Below are 15,510 nucleotides of genomic sequence, written 5' to 3' on the forward strand. Positions count from 1 at the left end.
GTTTTATTAAAACTCAACAGAAACAGCTTAGAGATGTTGGAATTTTCTTATGTCTCCAGCTTACTGCCTGGGGTCACCAGGGCTTATAAGGGGCAGAAGAACATACTTCAACTTCCATAGACTGCTAGGTCGCAACAGATACCAAAGCAGGTGGGATATCCCTCCTACTGAAACAGAACAGCAGCGAGTCCTCCAAAACCCGTGGTATGGGGAGCAGAAAAAGGAAATCAAACTGATCAGTAGAAAACCTGACAGTAAAATCCCTTAGGTCAATTTAGGGGCACCAAAAGTCCCCCAAACACTCAGAGAACAACATTAAAAGCAAACTACTTACCTACAGTACATCAAGAAAGTATTTGCAAACTATTTAACGCTGCTGTGTTTGCAATTAAAAAAGACTTGCAGGTTTCTTTAAATATTAGGTAACTATTAAGATATATTGTAATAATAATAATATTATAATAATAATAATAATAATGGCCAGTCTTCGCGAGTGAAGATCCGGGGAAGGTCTTTACACCTTCCAGCCTGCGCATTGGATTTTTAGGTGAGACACAGTGTGCGCGGAACTGAGCCCACCCTTTAATCCTAAGGTTCCTCTGCCAGGGCCAAGCAAGTTTGGACGGTGGCAGCGAGGTCCTTGGGACGTAGATGGGTTACCTTTAAGGGTTAATGAGCTCCACCTGCCCGGGAGTGATCTATTGTACAGAAATTAAAAAAAAGCCTCAATCTGAATATTCCTAAAATTAAAATTCTTACGAGGAAAACAAAAGGTCTGTAGGATATTTCGGTAATAAATACCTGAAAATGAGGAAGGAAGGAGGAGAAATGACACTTGAGCAGAGGAGGCTCACAGAAGGCTGCTTCTCAAACATGAAAGAATGCTATGCAACAACACTCATATACGATGTGTCCGCATGCATACACACAAACAGATATACACAGATAGGCAGGTACACATACACACACACATATCTAGTGAAGTACAAAAATGCCTGTTCCTCCAGGCTGTAACTTGTCCTGAGGCAAACAGGGCCATTCAGACAGAGAACTCTCTCACCTCTGGCTGGTGACAGAATTCAACTATTTACCCAAACGTTCGCGTATTAACACATGAAAAAAAGAGTGACATTTCAATTAACTTTTTTTTTCTTTTTAAATTTGGAAAAACTCACTGTATGAATCCAATTTTGAAAACCCATATTTACTTTAGCCTACTGAAAAACTACTTATGTTCAGTACTGCCAGGAAAAAATTCTCCCTTTTTATTACAGTTACTTGTACCATGTAATTTTAAATTAATTTCTTGATGAAAACAGGATCTTCATGCATCCATTTTATAAAAATATAAATAAATAAAAGACCCCTTCAGTAAAGCTTTCTCTGGAAAACATGGCGGAAAGATTCACAGAATAATAATGCTCTGTTCATTATTTTAAAAAAAAGGAAACCCAAAAGGTCTAAAGAAGCTTATAAGCCTAATTATAGATTAAAGACTTCAACGGATTTGCCTGAAAATTACATGCTGGAGATGGGAAACATAATTTGGCACACAGCAAGGCAATCCCCTAAGTGTTTGTGATTCACTGTGTATTGCTGCCTCCTTCCTTGAGCACACCTCACACTGCAGGAAAAGGTCAGCCTCCTACAGGATATAACAGAGCACACATTTCTTAGGTTTCTGAAGTCAAGAAAGAGGTCAAAATTAAAACTTACAATCCCTGCAAGAAAGTTGGAGAGGGATTTTTTTACAAGGGCCTCTAGTGATAAGACAAGGAGGAATGGTTTTAAACTTCCTCTTTAAAGGAAAATTAGAAAAAAAATTAAAAATAGAAAAAAAATATTCAACTTCTATGCAGATTTGCATGTTTATATCAAAAATTATTTCCAAGACATATATTTCTTGCTAAATTGCTACAAAATCTCTACTGTTAGCAGTCTCAAGTATGGCTGTTAAAATGAAGCACACTTTTCCTCATCGTTCTGTAACGAAAGAAATTTCAAAGAGTTTTGCTAAGCCTTAAAAATTAATCCCATTGGGGAGATTACAAACCCAAAGCATTTAAACCCTGCAAAAATTACAGTGTAAGAAAATCTTTAAAAAGCTAATGAATCCCTGAAATGGAAATGCTTGGAAGTGTTGCTGAATAACAATTAAGTGGCATGCATATGGACGCTAAACATTACCAGTTCACAAGATATAGAAGCTCAAAAAACCCACGTCCAGTACAAAACCTGACTTGAAGCATAGCGGTCATAACTCATTTTTTTCCATTCCTCAATGTCTATTTACCACAGAAGCACCTTAGCAACGCATCTTTTGTATCCACCTTTGCAAACTTCATCTACTTTTATTCTCCATGTGTCAGCCAAGTATCCAGGCTCCTACTTTTCAAGTGAATGATTTCACTCCTACTTTGGGTTATTCAGAAAAACAAACATGTATCAGTTATGGTATGTCATTAAAACGACAGGGGAGATAAAACTGGTTACAGCAGTCTCAAAATATGTTTTTGCAGGCACTGGGAATGTATATTTATGCTGCCTATGCTGTAACATGCTTTCAGCTTCTGATTCAGGTGTTCTTTTAGTGCCACCCTCAAATCCATAACACTGTCCTTTCCAATATAGAGGATCATGTTAAGACAGGATTAATTGCATCTCACATTATCCATCCTAAAAGCTAGGTGTTACTTTTGAGCTAATCATCTGGACTCTGAATGTCCATACAGACAGATCCAGAGGACAACTCTCCTCATCCTCCTTAAGTCATTTATCTCACACAGCCAAACAGACCTCTGTGGCTTCCCACCTCCATCTATAGAGGTTTAACTTCAGAACAGCTGCTTAACTTTTCTAGGACTAAAGTTAAAGTACCTAGAGTCTCTACTACTGGCTGTTGATACATCACCTTGAACCTCATTATCATAACTACCAAATGCTTTGTAAAAGCATAACATAGACACAAGACAAACAGATTTGCCTATAAGCGTGACATTTCCAAGCATGGACAATAAATGGAGATGCATTTGAAGTCCAACATATTCTTTCACTACTCTCAAGATTTTATTCAACCACAGGAACTTTACTGCTTTGCAATAATTATATACATTTTAAAATAAACAACCACCTAAATTAAAAACATGTGCGTGTTGAGTGGGATCAGCTCATTTTCTTCAGAGAAGAACACAATATCTCTAGTCAAGCTGATTTTGGAAACAGTTATCAGATACCAGAATCAGTTACTGAAGAAAAACCTGATGCTAGCATATCTCAGAAGCTTTTTTAGAGTCAATTAATGCATGAAGTCTTAAACAGAACTCAGATTTCACTGAAAAACACTGATACATACTGGATAATATCCATAACAGGTATGGCAATGCAAAGGAATGACTCCTGCTCTCTGCAGACCCACTGGAAAACGCACAAGCATAATGCATGTGCACAGCGAAGTGGCACCCAGAGAAAACTGGGCCAGGACTGCCCCTAACTACCTCCCAAGGAGTGGGCTGGGCCACTGCCCTGCTCCAGCAGCAGTCTGCTTCTGCGTCATCCTCCATTTCCATCAGGAGCTCTCTGCCATGCTGGGTGGGTGTTCCAGGGTTCCTATTGCTTGATCATTGTGGCTTAAGAGACCAGTATATAACAAGAAATGCCAAAAGACAAAGCTTCTGTTTATCAATTTATACTAAGACAATATCTGCATTTTAAAATTCTAATTGTGTTCATCCATAAATTTTTAAATCTCTGGATGGGAAGAAAGAGAAAATAATGCTGGTACATACCGGAACACAAAATCACGTTCACTATGTACCATCTTTCCTGGATCTTTTATCAACTTCCCTTGATCTACTCATCTCAGTCGACAAATGCAAACTGAAGTACGTAGAAGTGTATCATCGTACATCCAAATTCCTGTGGTTTTTTGGTTTTGCCTTTTTTACACCACATTTTTAAGCCACAGTCTAACCAAGAGTACACAGCTGACAGGTTTAGTAAATTAACCCTGGAATCTACTACATTACAAAATCTTCTATTAGCAAGTTTTACAATAGGTTATTTATTAGAAACTAAGGAAACATCAGTCAGGAAATGCCTAAACAAAATTAAATGGGCTGCTTTGAAGAACATTTGTGTCAATTAACATAATCACTCAATTTATTTCATTGTAAGGAGTTCTTTCTCTTAGAGATGTGTATCTACACACAGCAAGAGAGAGCATGAATGTGTGCACACTGGGCATGCTGCCATGAGTTAATTGGGAATGGTTGCTGACATGCTCTTATTTAAGACTTTCACCACAACTGTGACAACGATACAGCAAGGGAAAACACACTTTTAATCTCCAAATTTGATCTTCTATATGCAGTTACTCATACTTTAAGAAAAAAGTATTAAATGCCCTGTGAGTTTTCAAAGATTTGTTAAGAATACAAACTGCTCATAAATTATTTAATGCTTTCTAAAGGTATACTATATAAGTTTCGCTTTTGAAGTTTCAGTGTGAATGCCTGAGGCAAGTTCAAGATTGCGTAGCTTCTCTCAAGAAGTGCAAAACAGCACGTGTCACGGCTATATCTGATTCAATGTGATTTATGCGACTACAGTACGTGACATTGCCATATACGCCCCACCATAGTGTCAGCTGGAAAACACTGCCAGGGTCCTACTTCAGGCTGGCTTTCACATGGTGAGCTAGGAACCAGGTTGACTGGGTTTGTTATGACATGGGCTGTAGACATGCCGACTCACCATACAACTTCCTTTTCTCTTCCTAATTTGAATGCTTAAAACATTGAATTAAACAGAAGATGCTCTTTCAGTAAGAGGTGTGCTCAAATGCGGAATTTTGTAGGCTGTAAGCAAATAAGGCTGATGGGGACAAGTGGCAGCAGCCATGGGCATCTCAATCTAGTATCACCATCCTCACTCCCACTCCATAAACTGCAAAGTCAGCGGTGTGGGCTCCAGGATCCGCCAGGTATCTTCACCCAAGAGAAAACACCTCTTTCTCTCATCCTCCCCAAGTCATGGCAGAGGACACAGGTGTACTAGGGTCTTCTCCCTCCTTTTCTGTTTTGCCTTGCCCACTGTTCCCAGCAGCAGCTCAGGGTTCAGCACATCCATCCACAAGCATCCCAAGCTCTGCAGCGTGACACAGATGGCAGCACCGGTTTCTAAGCCACCCCACAGAGTTACCAAGGCCATGTCAGCTACTCCAGGCTGAACATACAGTTGAACAGTTGCTCCTCACCCCTCCTTGGGGGAACTCAACCCATGGATAAAATCCAGCATGTGAGCAAAGGGCAGTGCCATACATCAAAGTCAGGGATATAGAAGTATGGTATTTCCAGTGAAATTTAAGGGTTTGATAAATAACATTATTCTTATCCTCTTCAAACACTACCCAATTTTTCGTGCGAAATTTATTTTCTCACATAAAAGTACTCTGAGCCAACTGTCAGTTCTAGGGGTTTCTCTTTAAAAAAAAAAAAAAAAAAGAGAAGGTATTATTTAAGCAGGAGACGCTCCACGGGTTTTCCACACCTACACATGCCACGTGTGTTCAACTATTACAGAAAAAGGCAGCAAAGTTTGCGGAAGGTGTGTCTCAGTCCAATGAGCAAGGCAGATAGCAGCAAGCTGCTGATAACCACAGTAATGCCTGAATTATTTGGGGGCAAGGCTGGAGCACATAAGCAGCATGAGTTCAGGCGATATTGGCCTACACTTCCCCACTACCTGGTCCCAGTAGCCTAGCTAAAAGATCCCTAAATTGTGCCTACTGAAGGAAACCATGCTAGAGAGAGCTCCCCTATACACTCTACAACCCTGTGATATGATCAACTCTCTGAAAAGAGAGGCTAGCTAGATTGTGAAACAGTTTTCCAAGTTTTTTGATGTTTTATAGAACAATAAGGTCTTGACAAGACAGACTGCCGAATGCTGTTTTAAGATTTCAGATAATAAAGGGTTGCACTGCCTAGTATATAAACATAGTGAGAAGCAAGAAAGATAGGGAGCCTTAAACAGAAGAAAATATTTGCTAAGAAGTTTGGAGGGAAGGGGAGAAAGCAAATCTGTGTAAGACAGATTAAATAACCATTAAGAAAAAAACTCAAGAATGCCCATCTATGAGAGTTGAATCCTAAAATCCACAAATTTAAGAAATCCATAGAGCCTCCTAATTCCAAATTTTTAGAGAAAGGATATAGAAATTCCTACCTGGCCCATATTCTGGATGTGCAGATGAGAAGGAAATGCATGTGACAGCAGGGTAAACAAATTGATTTTCACTTTTGTTTCCTGATTTGAAACACTGGTTACATTTTGCTCAAATGGTTACCTGTGTGCAATTTTCTTCCAAGGTAGTGAGATACACAACCTTATGGCACAGAACACACCATTTCCTACACCTACATTCAGAAACTTACTTTCATGAGAGTAATTTGATGCAGGACAAGAAAACTATATATATATAAAAAAACCACCAAAAAAAAAAAAAAAAAAAAACCCACACCAAAAAACCACACAAAACCAAAAAAAAACCAAACAAAACCACACCAAACCTAAACAAAAGTCCAAAACAAAAGAACAACAACAAAAAAAACCAAACCACCCAATGATGAAGTATTACTCCCCCACTTAACTGTATGAGGAAGGAATGAGATGTCCCAGAGATATACTGCTTTGACAGTCTAAAGCCTGTTTATACATCCAAGCAATCCTGCCAACTAACACTAAAGTAATAACTAGAAGGTGTTACAATTAATGTAGTTACTAGTGACCAATTACCTATACCAGAAAAGGTCAGAAAACAAATGAGAAAAAAATCTAACCCTAAAACAGTGAACATAGCGTTACAGAACTACTATACCAAATACACCTTTAAGTGTTTAATGCAAAGTATTTGCTCGTAAGAAGCAGCGTGCTGTGTCTTCTGGATTCTGACTAGATGTAAAGCATGGGAATACCCAATGCCAAAGCCAGCCCTGGGCACAAGATGCACCATCAGTTATGTGTTTAGAGGGAAGAGACATGAAGGAAGGTCAAGCTGCTGCAGCTAACCTCCTCAAAGAGTTCATATTTCCTATACACACCTCTGCAAAACAAATAAACAAAAAAACAATCACTGCGGTTATTTCACCTTTAGATAAGAAATGAAAGAAAAGTTCCTGGGTGAAGTCCGGCAGTCATGGTGGGCTGAGGAGGAAACACCCGGTTGCTGCACCTCTTCCCGCAACAGAGTCAAGTTAAAACCCCTGGCAGCAGCAGTATGCCCATCAAAATCAGATGATGTGAATTTTGGAATAGAAAAGGGACCAAAAGCTAATACCAAGGATTATTATGGGAATTTGCTAGCAAGAAACTATCAGATGAGCATCCTGGATAATTTGGTATTTACAGCCCAGAAAACAAAATAGACCATAGAAGAAAGTGAGTCTGTAAGAGAATCACATTGAAATCTGGGAACAAACAGGAAAAAGGGTTTTGAAAGTCAGAATAATCCTAGCACAAGATTGTTGTGCTAAACTCAAACACAATATTCCCCCAAAATAAATAGTATTACAGGCATAAATGATGGTGACAGAGGAGTCTAAGTATTTGTGTATACTAGCTATCTATATAAAAACACTTAAACATATAAACACAAATATTTATATAGATATATAAAATCATGCATATAAAAAATATTTATATAAGGAATTTCTATCTCCATCTCCAAAACACAGAAAATTACCAAGAATTAAAGAATGAACCCCTCAAACTTTTTTTTTTTATAGCTGCATAATATGCAGACCACGTTCAATATTTTGGGGCCTTTTGTGGCTACTTAAAATCATTTGCCAGTTAAGGAAATACAGGAAAGAATTAAAAATCCATTTCCTTGTGATCACAAGTAAAATGAGCCCCAAGGGCTGATTCAGGCTTCTACAATGAAAAAGACAACACAAAACGCTGAGTTGGCACAAAAGCGCATACTCCTTCTGTAACAAGAGTCAGCCAAAAGGCAGTTGGTGTGATTTTACAGAAACCATCCCCAAAATAAATGTGCAAAGCACCCCTACTGTGAGAAATATTGAAAGAAGAAAAAAGAAGCTAGAGTGTTTAAAATCAGGAACAGCACTTGAGAACTGCCCTTAATCTAAAAGAACACAAGTAGAAAACCTGAGCATGTATTTCTCACACACTGTAATGACCTGCAAAAGGCTGTCTAAGAGAACATATCAATTGTCTGCCTAACCCTGCAGTCCTGTAAAACAAGCACACAGTGAGAAGCCTCATGGAACAGGATACAGACGTGTTGTTGCAGGGGGTGAAAGGCAGAGCAGCAGTGGCCAAATCGCACAGCCCAGAGCCCATCACACCACACTCGCAGGGCATCATCCACAGCGGGGCCCTCACTAAGATGGTGTCCGACAGAGGACGCTTGTTGGTTTTAAACCTCCTACAATTGTTGCTTTCCTTATGAGTAAAAACTCAAGAAATTAAAAATAGATGTTGGGAAGACAAGACAACATTACGAACGGAGGGGGGGTGGGCAGGTGTGTGCAAAAAAAAAAGTCACTGTGGCAGTGATGTAGCCTTGAAAGAGGTGTCCAAAGAACTTGCTGAATCTCCATCCTTAGAGACTTAGAGGTTGGACTAGACACCCCAGAGGTTCCTTCCAAACTCTGTCCTTCTCTGACCCTACAGCATATTTCACTTCTAGCCTTGTACAAACTGTATGATCATTTAGTAACTTCCTCACATTCTTATTCATAAGATTTTTCCAAAACAATGTTTTTATAGATTGTCTATATACCATGTTTATTTATATGTATGCTTAAATATATACATATTTATGTGTATATGAATAAATATATGTTCATACATACATACACACACAGTCACACACACAGTTCTAGACACCAATAAAACTAGAGTTCCTGTGTGATGAAACACATTATCAGTTGCTGATCTCAAGCACAGACAGTTGAAGGAAACAGAAACTGTCTAAAGGGAACGATAGAAGTAGTTGAGTTCTTCAGGTCTGTGGTTCTACAAAAACAGGATCAGTTGTCACAAAAAGCATGTTACAGTGGTGAGAAAAAGAAGGAATATGGTGAGAAGAGAAAAGAAAAGGAATAAAGACCATGTGAATATTTGCATTGTTGGGAATTTATTAATAGGAGAAACATCTTAATTTGAAACTTCCTGGATTCACAGTCAAATATCATCAGTCAGTACATTACTTGAGACAGTAATCTCAGCCAAACTGTTCTTATCTTCCTGCAAAGTATTACCAAACATAGGTATTAGCAAGTAATCTGTCACACTTCTGTTCCAATAACAGGTCCAGGATGCACAAAATGTAGCAGTAGAAAATGTTTTTTTTCTCATCATTTTCTGATTAAGAAACACTTTGTGCCATAATTTTGCATATAATGTTTAATGGCTTACTGGTTCAGATACCATCAATCTTTTAAGTAAAATTCTAGTTTTCATTGGATTCAAATGTTTGTACCCAGACAGCAGGCTCACTGATGAGTGTGGGACGACATTAAAGTTCAAAGGAGTAGGGAGCATCCAGGTGGTGTTGCCTCTATTCCTCCTTCTTTCATCCTCCCATTTTACTGGCATTTAAAATTTCCAGAGTCTCCAAGTACAGCATCTGTCAACATCTCCTGAATACTTGATTTAAATTTTCTAGTAGATGGACTTCCTTATTCTTTACAGTAAACGGATTTTTGGAACAAGGAGGTGGCAGAATTTGTTTTATCCACTTTTTATCAACCATGTATTGCAGCAGCCCAGGAAGAGGTACCCTTTCAGTAACACATCTGTCTTTCAGGCTGAAGAGCTGTCAATTAGTCACGTCTTTATAAAAGCCATGCTGTAAGTCGAACAGCATTGAGTCCAACATAGATTTCTACAGGACTTTATCAGTGAGCCTTCACTATTTAAAACAAAACAAAACAAAAAAATTCCAAAAACCAACCAACCAAATAAAAAAGTTCAAAACAAACGCTTTCTAACTTCTATTCAGTTATTTACAAGTGCAAGAAATTTCTACCTTATTTCACAGTTGTTTAGGAACTCATCAAAAGCATCTGGAAATAACTTCTTTACCCATTAATTACAACCTTCAAAAAACTCAAATAGATTTTTGAGACACGTCATCCTTGCCAAGTTGACTTTCTCAATAGATCATGCCTACACATCTTTCCCTTACCACAGTTTGTAAATAATAGGACTGGAAGAGATCCAAGGCTTGCCAGTACACAGTTCTCTAGTTCTCCTCTGAGACTCCACTAAAAAAAAATGGTGTATTTGCCACCTTCTGGTCTTCAGATACCAAAATTGTTTCACTGATCACACCTAAAATTTAGCCTTTGCACTGTTTTAGTGGACAACTGAAGCTTAATTTCAGTCTACCATTACAGCCTCACCTATCACTAAAATGTTCATTAAAGGTCATTACCAAAATTAAAATAAAAAAAACTAAGTAATGTTTTCCCTAGAGTTGTATAGCCTCTAATCTTACAGTTAAGTGCAATGAATGTCTGTCACTATGGGCTCAGTGATACCTTTCGCTTTTGGTGGTTTTTGTTTTGTTTTGTTTTTTTGTTTTTGTGGGTTTTTTTACTTCAATCACTTAAATGGTCTTTCCTCTTAAGAGAGGGAGTTAACAACTTCATTGCAAAATTGTCTTTGGGGAAGTTTTTTTACATTTGCTGTGTGAGTTGGATAGATGCTCTGTAAAATTTCTACCATAATTTAGATTTAACTGTGTACAAAGAAATTAAACACCTGCCAGCAGATGCAACAACACTGCAATATAATCCCAGCTTCAGAAGGCAATTATCTCAGAGGTTATGTCACTGGTGTCTTGTAATTCTTTTGGTTTGGATATATTTTGCCACTTCAACATCCACATATTCAAATCAAAAAGAGTCTGTCATTGTAGCAAAATCTATTCACCTATTTAATTTTTTTTATTTCTAGAATCGTCATCCACACACATCTATAATGTCTACTGTTCAACAACTGTAATCTCTCACTTCCTCTAACATCCTGTCATAGAGAAATGGCACAAGTCCAAAATAACTAACTGAAATTATTTAATTCTTCCCATGGAAAAGTAACTAAAATGGTCCTTTTGGACCTACGATCTACAGACTGCTTATAAGGGGGAAATATACATAACTAAGAAAAACAAACCTAGTGTCATGCTTAAACTTATGATAAAAAGGTCTTGCATTTGCATTTCAGCTTTTTGAGAGCCATCATAAGATTCATGTTTTAGATTCAACATTTTATAACTAGAGCTGGTGAAATACTGGCCAGGACACACTGATGTGAAATGAATGCATGGGAGAGACAGAGCCCTGCTTTCCTCACAGCTCTTTGCTACCATATCGCATAAACCTGCTGGAATGAAATAAACCTGCTGAAGCCAAGCTCAGGAGAAGCAGAGGAGAGGACTCTGAGGAGTCAGTAGCAGCCATGGCTCCATCCTGAACCCTTTGGCAGATGGCACATAGAATCACAGAATATTCTCAGTTGCAAGGGACCCACAGGGATCATTGGAGTTCAACTCTTAAGTGAATGGCCAAATACAGGGGATTGAACCCGTGACCCTGGCATTATTAGCACCAAGCTTTAACCAACTGAATTAATGTCACCCATAACTGGGTATCCTATTCCTCACTCCAGCTGGTCACTCACTCACAGGAAAGCCCATGCTGCGGTGAACACGCAGCTACACCAACTATTTGCATTAGGCCCCAGAACAATCAGATCTGCTGTGCTGCACTGGCTTTACAGCTGTGCTGAATCACAGCCTGTAAAACTAGAACCACCTCATCAAACAGTATCTAATCCTTAGCTTACAATTGCTTATGTCATCTGGCACTGACTTCGTAACTGTAAATGTAACTTGTAAATGAAAATTGTCCCAACAACTAAGCATCCCGGAACAAGCAGTCTCACTTCAGAATAACATCACACACCTCTGTGATCACCATTTCTAGCTCACTCCAGGTGATAATAAAAAAATCTACTTTATACTGTGTGGCACAAGACATTTGAATACAATGAACGGCTGGGAAGTATAGTATTTGTAAAGCTGGGAGTGACTAGAAAAGAACGCTGCTGCCTACAGTAACTTACCTAGGGGACAGCAGCAGGGAAAACACGGCAGCGTGCCGTTGCTTGAGGACTGAAACTACACTACCAGGGCTACCGGAGGAAAACAACACGCATCACCTACACCCTACTTGTACTGCCTCGCGGAGATGATGCAGTCAGTCACCGACGGACTTAACTCTGAGAGCGAACGCTGTGATCTGAGAGTATTTGGGAGGGGAAAGAAAGTTTCAAAAGCCTCCACGTTCCTGAGCGAGATGCAGCCGAGAGAGACACGGTCACCCCGCGCCGGCCGCTGCCAGCAGACACTGGGTTGGCAGAGTGGTTCTGTCAGCCACACCTGCGGTAGGCACGGCTCCTCTGCCCCGGCCCCAAGCGCCCTGGGGGCCGCAAGGGGCCGGAGCCCGCCGGTACTCACAGCGGGTGCCAGCGCTCGGGCAGGCGGCGGTGCAGCGAGATGCGGTCGCTCAGGTAGATGTTGATCTGGTGCCGGCGGATGCTCTCCTCCTGGCGGCGCTTCTCGGCCGGGCTCAGCTCCAGCCGCACCGCCCGGCCGAGTTCCCCCAGCGCCCCCGGGTCCAGGGCGGGCTTGGCGTACACCGGGCGCCGCAGCAGCTCGGTGTCGGGGGACGGCGGCAGCGGCGGGGCGCGGCGGGCGGCGTGGCGGGGCGGCGGGCCGTGCCACCACACGAGGAAGCCGAGGGCGGCCAGGAGCCCCAGGGCGAGCAGGGCGCCCTCGCCCCGGCAGCCCCGGCCCCGCTTGCCGTAGCACATCCCGCGGCCGAGGCGGCCGGCCATGCCGAGCGGGCGGCGGGTGCCTCTCACGGACGCGGACACGGGCGCGCCCCCGCCCAGGGCGGACTCGCCGAAGTTCTCACGGACCTGCCCAAGCCGCGACACCCGCCCGCCGCCAGCGCTGCCCCCGCCAGGAAACCCGCCCGGCTCCTTCGCCGGCGGCTCCTCCTTCCTCCCCGCCCCGCCGCCGGCCAGCCCGCAGGGGCGCGGCGCAGAAGAGCCGGGCACGGGCTCTGCCCCTGGGTGGGGAGCGGTCCCACCGGGCAGGGAACCCGACCCGCGGGTCAGCCAGGGGCGCTGCGCCCCTTCCGCCACCCAGCCATCTTACCAGGAGCGATGCCTCTCGGTTTCCTGGTCGTCAGAAGGCTGCTCGGCAGCCCCGGGATTCCAGCACCTCAGGGAAGGCTCACGGCTCCAGCCCGGTCCGGGCTTACCCTGGGGACCCAACCCACGGAACTAGTAATGGTCCTAGCGCAGCCCGGGGCAGGGAGGGAGCGGAGGCCATCCTGGTTCTGTTGGTTCATGTACAGCTGGGATGTGGGGAGGAGGGAGGAAGGCATGTCCCCTTCACACACTTGCTGTCACCCTTCAAGGAAAAGGTGATCTGGTCACCCTGAAGCTGAAGCTATAGGAACCTTCCTAAACAGCGGTAGCTGTATGGCAGATACTCAGGGGTACCCCAACAAGGGAAAATTCAGCAAGCACAGACCTGTCAGGGCAAGCTCCTTTGGCCATTGGAAGTGACAGCCCTAAGGATTTCTGTCTCCTGACAGAAATAGCCAGGGTTGCAGAACAGCAAGGGACTAGGAAGAGCTTTGGGGCTGAAGGAAACAAATAGATAGGAAACCATGTTTCAGCCATTCTTCTGCCTCTAGAATAGCATGTGCTTCAGAAGTAGAGCAGAACATGGTCCAAGAAGCCACAGGCATTAATGACAAGCTCTTTTGCTGAAGAAAGGAATGTTCTTGGTTGAAAAATGAAGTCAACCAGTGTGGCCTAATAGAGAGAAATCCAGAAGACAAGTGAAAATCCTGAATTTATTATCCAGATAATGGGCAGTCCAATCAATGGCTTGACAGAATTATGGGAGAAAAAGCAACAGTCATTAGTCAAGACCTTCAGATGGGCTTCATGCTCAGCAACATATGTGTATTGCTTTTTTCACTTCAGCCCCTAACAGGATATAGCCCCACCTGTTTAAACTTGTGATCTGGAGGCCATGAGATCACATGAAAATTCCTGATTTTGCACTTGAAATACCTTAACATAAATGTAACATAACTGGATACATTTTCTCTCTCACATTCAGTAGTGAGCTGGAACTGCTCTTGAGGTGTCATTTGCTCCACGCATTTCACAAAGAGATCGTTCACTGCTGTATCCTCTGCTGTTGGAGGCCTGTCAAGATCAACCCAGCAGAGGAGTCTGGTCAATCCCAGAGAGGAATTTCAGCACTGCTGAGGAGTGGAAGGAACATGTCTGACACAAAGGAAGGGAAAAAACCTCGTCACTCCCAGACAAGGTCAGAGCATGCAGCTATGAGCTCTTTCTGATTTTACATGATAATAAATATTGTATGCGGCAAAAAACACTGAAGCTGTCAACTACTGTGGAGGCCTTGCTCTGGACAGAAGGGTGTGGAATAATAATGACTCATCCTGACTCTGGTAAACTAGCACAAATCAAGTACTTTAGGTGGATTTGCAGATGTTTTGTGTGTCTGTGTGTGTGTGCATAGATATAAACTGATTGTTTTTTATTCAGTTATACAGCTATCTATCACAGATAATTATGTAGTAAAAAAATCTAGTTTCAAAGTAGAAATACCATCTGGAATAACTTAAACCTAATAGTAGTGAAGTAGTGAAATATGTGTTGTAGACAATCACTAAATCCCAATACGTTGAACACGAGAATCTACATTACCTATAAAGGAAGCTGTGTCTAGCAAGGTGTTGGGTGCTGAAGTCAGGTGGCACTAGTAATTGCATGCAGAGTGATTGTGTTGTCTCCTTGCTCACCACCATTCCTGAGTAAAGGAGGACCATTCCTGGAATGAATCAAAGGAGAGGAGATCCTCCTGGACTCCCAAAAGAAACTGTTGGGGAGATTTGGAAGATGTAAAGAACAAAATGGAGTTAATTAAGAAGAGTAAGAAAAAAACCCCAGAGACTTCTGCTGCAGGGTTTCTTAAGGATTAGAAGAATCAGTATTTTATTTAAATATTCTAAGTAATAGAGCACTATAGAAGAAGCACATGAATAAGATCACATGACTAATACAAGTTCTGAGATAAAAAAGTGGGAATCGGTCAACAGAATGAGGTAGGACTGCAGGAGGCATACTGCCACTAGCGGCAGACATGGTAAGATCAGACAAGACTGTTGAAGAAGATAACCTGAATAGCTACCTCTCAGTCAGATTTTAAAAAGGAACAAAGGGCTTGAAGAAAAGGTAGGAGAGCATCACCTTGCTTCCACAGATGCAAGAAAGGTTGCAGCTGGAGGTAAAGTAAGGGAGGTGGCTCTCGGTAGTAATCATGCTTTAGAGCAAAATAGCTGGGAAAGCTTTCTATGATCATTA

General features: G+C 41.8%; 1 protein-coding gene across 1 annotated transcript in view; it reads right to left on the reverse strand.

Moving 5' to 3' along the window:
- GALNT12 (polypeptide N-acetylgalactosaminyltransferase 12) overlaps positions 1–12,930 on the reverse strand; it is a 45,239-nt gene extending 32,309 nt beyond the window's left edge. The window contains exon 1 of the mRNA XM_050325950.1: positions 12,551–12,930. Coding sequence (XP_050181907.1) covers positions 12,551–12,930 — 380 coding nt within the window. The remainder of the gene's footprint in view (positions 1–12,550) is intronic.
- Between the last annotated feature and the right edge of the window lie 2,580 nt (positions 12,931–15,510).

Source organism: Myiozetetes cayanensis, unplaced genomic scaffold (genome assembly GCF_022539395.1).
Source record: "Myiozetetes cayanensis isolate MyiCay16 unplaced genomic scaffold, myiCay2020 scf1, whole genome shotgun sequence".
NCBI lineage: Eukaryota > Metazoa > Chordata > Aves > Passeriformes > Tyrannidae > Myiozetetes > Myiozetetes cayanensis.